General features: G+C 41.7%; 1 protein-coding gene across 4 annotated transcripts in view; it reads left to right on the top strand.

The window, feature by feature from the left end:
- Positions 1-1626: 1626 nt before the first annotated feature.
- Pbx1 (PBX homeobox 1) overlaps positions 1627-6000 on the top strand; it is a 298829-nt gene continuing 294455 nt past the window's right edge. For 2 of the 4 annotated variants that reach the window (XM_051186204.1, XM_051186200.1), the window contains exons 1-2: positions 1628-2532; positions 5777-5850. In XM_051186204.1, the coding sequence (XP_051042161.1) occupies positions 2342-2532; positions 5777-5850 (265 nt within the window). In that variant the 5' untranslated portion in view covers positions 1628-2341. Of the gene's footprint in view, positions 2533-5776; positions 5851-6000 lie in introns of all 4 variants that reach the window. The other 2 variants (XM_051186201.1, XM_051186203.1) reach the window with 2 other exon arrangements.

Genomic DNA, 6000 nt, shown 5'->3' with positions numbered 1-6000 from the left:
TGGATACACAAGAGAGTATTTTAACTTTCAAAGCAGTCCAGGACTTGCCTATGTGGTCAGTGGGTTTGTTTATTTGTTTGTTTGTTTGTTTTGTTTTGTTTTATATTATGGGCATTGAGAATATCTCCCCAATTAGATTCCCCTATTAGCTGAACTAAAAGGAAAACAAAGGAAATTTTGGGGATTGCCTCAGGCAGGAATTACATACCAGCTTTATCTTTTGTTTGTCTGTCTATCTATCTATCTATCTATCTATCTATCTATCTATCTATCTATCTATCTTTCTCTGTGTAGCTTTGGAGCCTGTCCTAGAACTCACTTTGTAGACCAGACTGGCCTCAAACTCACAGAGACCTGTCATCCTCTGCCTCTGGAGTGCCAGGATTAAAGGTGTGAGCCACTACTGATTGGCTAATTCACTTATTTATTAACTATGTATTCTCAATCCCAACCCTCTTGTTTTAATATCTGTTCTTTTAAGTACTTAACTCTGTTTCAAGTGACACAAACACAAGGCACACAAGTAACTTTTATCACATTCACATGTGTCTGTTAGATATGAGGCCTACTATACGTAGACACACCCAGCCTTGGTGAGAGCCAAACTTGAGTATGAATTCCTGCTTTCATATTTGTAACTATGGACTTTGAACAAATACTTTAACTCTTCTAAGTTTCTTCTCTGTGAAATGAGAACAATATTCCATAATTCACAGAGATGTCTTGGGAATTAAATACAATAACTCAAGTAAATTACTTTGTACGTAGTAGGCATTCAATAAATGTCAGTTTCCTTATTCTCCCTGTTATTAATGCTTATTAGACTATATTAAAAACTAGAACCAGACAGTGACAATGCAATCCTTTATTAAGTGTTTAAGCCAAATAATCAGCTTCCCTCAGGGGGAAGAGAAGTGTTGAGTTCTTTTCATTTGGTGAACTTATTTATTAGTATTTTTCTTCAGTTTTATTTGGTTTTATTTAGTTCACATTTAATGGCAATCTGTTTTTTTTTTTTTTTTTTTTTTTTTTTTTTGCTGGCCTGGAGGTGAGTCTTTGTAAATTATCTACTATCTAGACTTTCATATATTAGAGATCATTATTTACTAACTACGTCACACTGCAAAGTTTTGCTCTCAACAGTTTCTCCGAGGTTTAAGGATTTCAGAGGACCAAGTTTACTATGGCAGCTTCACTGCAGAAGCGAACGAGGGGTGGGGCGGAGGGATCCACACCGTCTGTGTGCTTTCGTGTTAATTTTACAGTCTTGCATTTAAGAGGAGCCACGTTTTCCTCAAGGACGCAGCCTAAGAGAGGCAAGCAAGACAAGAGCCTGAGCTAGACTCGCTCTGCACCTTTAAGGACTGGAGACTTGCTCTTAGCTCCGCCTCATCCCGGCCCGCCTCTAAACTCTGATTGACAGGATACCCGGGCGAGGAGGAGCTGAAGAAGGCTGAGGAGGAGGAGCTTGGTGGAAAGTAGTGGGAGGAAGAGCCGGTTTCTTTAGATTGGCCAATCAGAGACGGGGGCGGGGCTCTGAAGCCCTACCCCCCTCCGCTGGCCCCCGCCTCCTGGTCTCTCCGCCCCTCCCCCCTTCCCTCGGCCCCCTCCCCTCTCCTTCTCATCCTCCTCCTCCTCCTTCTCCTCCTCCTCTCAGGCTGTGGTTTTTCTGTATATGTTTCTGGAGTCCTGAGCCTGGGCTAAACAAAAGCAGGAGGCTGACGGGGCTGCTGGAGTTTGCAGAGACACGGAGGAGAGAGCTTGGGTTTTGCCTGACGCCACGGCTGGGGGAGATCTGGCTTCTGCTACAGCCCACCCCCTTTGAGATCACTCTGGCCCGGAGTGGGGGTGGGGGGCAGCGGGGGGTGGGGGGGAAAGTTTGCATTGCAATCCCCCTGCCTTCCTTTCCTTTCTCCCGATCAATGCATATTTGCAAAAGGATTAAGCCACAGATTTAAGCGCCGGGAGCCCATTTCTGCCTTGCAAAGGAGATCGGACTGAAAAACCAAAGGCAGCTCTGATTTCTTTTCGCCAAGTGGGAAGGTGGTTTATTTTTCTTGCTTTTTTGGAGTCAACACCCTTCCCCACCAGCCCTTATCCCCACCCTCACCCCGCAACCCCTTCACGCCCCCCTCCCCCTCCCCATCCTCCCACCATCCTCTAAAGAGGCAAAGAGATTTTTTTCCCCCCTTTTGGTCTTTTTTTTTTTTTTTAAACCCCGGTCCCTGTTTATCCTGAAAAGGATTTGAAGACAGCTTGAAGGATAAAAAGCCTCGGTGCTTCCCAGGCGCCGAGCCGAGGAGCCGAAGAGGAAGAGCCGGGGCTGCCGGAGCCTTTGGAGATGGACGAGCAGCCGAGGCTGATGCATTCCCACGCTGGGGTCGGGATGGCCGGACACCCCGGCCTGTCCCAGCACTTGCAGGATGGGGCCGGAGGGACCGAGGGGGAGGGCGGGAGGAAGCAGGACATCGGGGACATTTTACAGCAAATTATGACCATCACAGACCAGAGTTTGGATGAAGCGCAGGCCAGGTGAGATGGAGGCTTTTCTTTGCCTTTCTTTCTTTCTTCTTCTTCTTCTTTTTTTTTTTTCCTCCCTCTCGCAGGGGGAAACAATGGGAACCGAATCACTACAGCTCTTTCTTTTAAAAATGTTGTTTCTTTTCTCATTTTAACAAGCAACTCCATGGCGGAGGAGTACAATTTAAAGAAGCGTTGTTATCGAAAGTGTGATCGCCCGTGCGGTGATATGGCAGTGTGTAGATATTGTGCGTGTGTGTCTGTTAGAGGTATTTGTATGAATGCACACAAACACGCAGCCACGCCGAAAATGCTGCCAACTAATCCGAAAGCGGCCCTCGGCACTTTTTTTTTTTTTTTTTAAGCTGCTTTAAAAAAGTGTATGAGGGAAGCAGAATTGTCAAGTTCCGAGCAGCATTCCTTGCCTACTGTAGTTGAGGGACTTCGGAACATGACAAAATAAAAAATGTCCCAAGAACACTTTATTTGCAGATGCCACTGAGTCCTTACTTAGATAATTCAGCAAGTTTGATTTTCCTTCTTCATTTACCCCTCCATATTTTTTTTTGTCTTTTCTCTTTTCTCACTCCCCACCCAAAACAAACAAAAACAACAAACAAACAAAAAGCAGGGCAGTTCTGTGTTGGATGTCAGACAGTAAGAAAATATCTTGCAGTCACTCCGTTTTTGTTTTTAGAAAAAGAAAATGGGAGGAAAGTAAAGATAATTTTGCTTTGAGGACTGTTTGTTAGTTGTCGGAGACTCGGATTTTGAGTTTAACTTTATTGTCTCTTAATTTGAGTTGGTGTTCTCACCTTCCCAGGACGGACACTTATGTGTCTCCTGTATAAAGGGGTGGGGACAAATACCAAGCATATTCTCTGCCCCATGCCTTTTCCAGGATTACTTAGAGTGCAACTAAATTGAAATGAAGGCATGTATGAATTTTATGTATTTCAGTAGAACGAGACATGAAGAAATATAACTATGAAACTGGGGCTTCCTTAACTGAACCCACCACCAGGTTCTTGACTCTAGGATTTTTACAGCAAATCCTCTTTCAAAATGAAAACACAGGTTAAGTGGCAAAGCTACTAACAGCTTACCCAAGGCCCAACTCAGATAGGAAGGATTTAAAAAAAAAAAAATCCAATGGTCACATATGTTCACACAATCACTCAGCTTTGTTAAATCTGAGTGCTTTCTATTTTGCTTTGGAATTCCTTTAAATATATTACAAAATGGCTAGCCCTTACATGACTTAGTTATGTGGATAACATATAATATGAATTTTATGTAAGGGAAACAGAGCCTTGAGAAAATAAGAGGAAGCAAGTAAAAGCACGCATGTTATGAATTACACTCATTTTAGCTGCTAACACATGGAACATGTAAACTTAAAAGTGCTAAGGCTTAGGGCGCCTGAAAACTTGGGAATGTTAAAAGGCTCCCCCCCAAAAAACTATTTTCATGCTTTTAATGGTGGAGGGGAAAGATTTTTGAAAAATTAATTGGTGCTCTTTTTGAATGTTATTATCTGAAGAAAAGCTAATGGATATGGCAAATGAGAGGCTCCCCACTGGCAACTCTCTCTTGAATTGGAACAGATTTTTTTCCATAACATTGTTCCAGAAAAATACACTCAGACATCACTGATAAACTGGTTTGATCACAAGTTCATGAAGTGGAAGAGGCCAGTGAGCTCGGATCCTCCATACTTTCTGCTCTCTCTTTTCTGTGAAACTGAGGACAAACACTTCTCAGCGGGTATCCCCTTTAATGGCCTAGATGCTGAGAAAGATCAGATGCAGTTTGGGGACCGGGAAGAATACAGTTGTCTCTCTCCAACCCCATTTGTGTAGTGTGGGGAAGCAAAGCTTCTAGATGGATCTGCCCATTTTTTGCATTTGGGCCTGTGTTAAAAACAAAAACAAACTCGGATGAGTGAGAAGTGTTTTCAGAGACCCAGAAAAGATCTTACATATATTGAAATGTTTTCATTTCTAACCTCTTTTTTTTTTTTTTTTTCTTGAAACAATGTGTAACTACTTCGACAATTAAGCTTTTTCCTTTGTAGTATATATTTGTTGATTCGGAAAGTAAGCTATGACTATTTTAGATGATGTGTATGTGTGCATTTTGAATTTTGAGTTTGTTATTCCCTTGCTACACAGTATAGTGTGTAGGTGATCCCTGCTCCTATAGAAGATGTATCTTTTTTTTTTTTAACTTTAAAACTGATTGAAAAAGAATTGAATGTTTTGAGTGCCAGAGTTTTCTGCTTATCTTTACACGTACATTTAGTTAGTAAACAGAATTCCCTTAGCTAGTAGCTGATAAGATCAGTATTTTGTTTCCAAAACAATATCATTCTGCTAAGTGAGTCCATAATAAACTAGAAGGAAGGGCATTGTTCTGTCCCTCAAGTGCATTTTGAGTACAAACATGCACAACCACAGGAACCAGGTAAATCACTAATCTAAAAGGCAAAATTGTATTTATTTTTTCCCCAGTGGGTGCAAGGTCCTAATTGTAAATAATTGAATTTCAACACCTGCAAATAAGCCGTGTGCGCACAAGAGCCATAATGTGAACACAGAGAAATGAATTTATTCCCCATCTGGGTATGTTTGCCCCCTGGCAACGCATTTCCATACTCTTTAACTTGGGGACTGAAATTTTATAAATTGACAGTTCTACTCACAAGACCTTTCAAGCATCTTATGTTTATGAGAATTCAGGGGCATCTGCAGAATGAATTCGAACACATGGATGAATTAAATTTGAAAACACATGCACACACACACAGAGGCAGATAGCTCCTAGGCTATGGTTCTTGCAGAGAGTATACAGAACTGTTAACCTATGCATTTGGCCTGCTGCATTCATTGTCTTCAATAGGGTTCTTGGTTGAAGAATTCCACTTTGATTTAACTACTTACCAAGGGGGGGGGGTGGGGAAGATAGAAAAGGAGAAAGAGGAAAAGAAAGGAATCCTCTCCCTAATGGGCATAATTTAGGTTATTTCTGCTCTGTAGTTAAATCCCTACTCTCACTGCTAATTAACATTGCTTCTTTTCCTATGGTGGGACTTTGTATATTAAGTCATAGAAACAATTGAAGCATGTCACAGAGTTAGGCTTGGAGTGTAATTTTTTTTGGCTAAATGATCAGGTTCCCCCTGTACTTTGTCAGTTTGATCTTGAGTGTCCACCTAAGCTGTTGTGTTTGTTGTTGTTGTTGTTTTTTCTTGCAGAAAACATGCTTTAAACTGCCACAGAATGAAGCCCGCCTTGTTTAATGTGTTGTGTGAAATCAAAGAAAAAACAGGTAGGAATGAAAAAATCCAACCTTTGGGTGCTTTTCTTGGGCTAGTCAAATCACTGAATCTGTGGCCCTGCTACTTTTCTTGCGCTTAACATTTTAAAATGCAGTGCTACCAAGAAAGACCTTTCTGCTTTCTCTAAAGGGGAACATCTT

The sequence above is a fragment of the Phodopus roborovskii genome, unplaced genomic scaffold, assembly GCF_943737965.1.
Source record: "Phodopus roborovskii unplaced genomic scaffold, PHOROB, whole genome shotgun sequence".
NCBI classification, from domain to species: domain Eukaryota; kingdom Metazoa; phylum Chordata; class Mammalia; order Rodentia; family Cricetidae; genus Phodopus; species Phodopus roborovskii.
The sequence above is the reverse complement of the archived record's forward strand: the minus strand, read 5'-3'. Positions and strand labels throughout refer to the sequence as shown.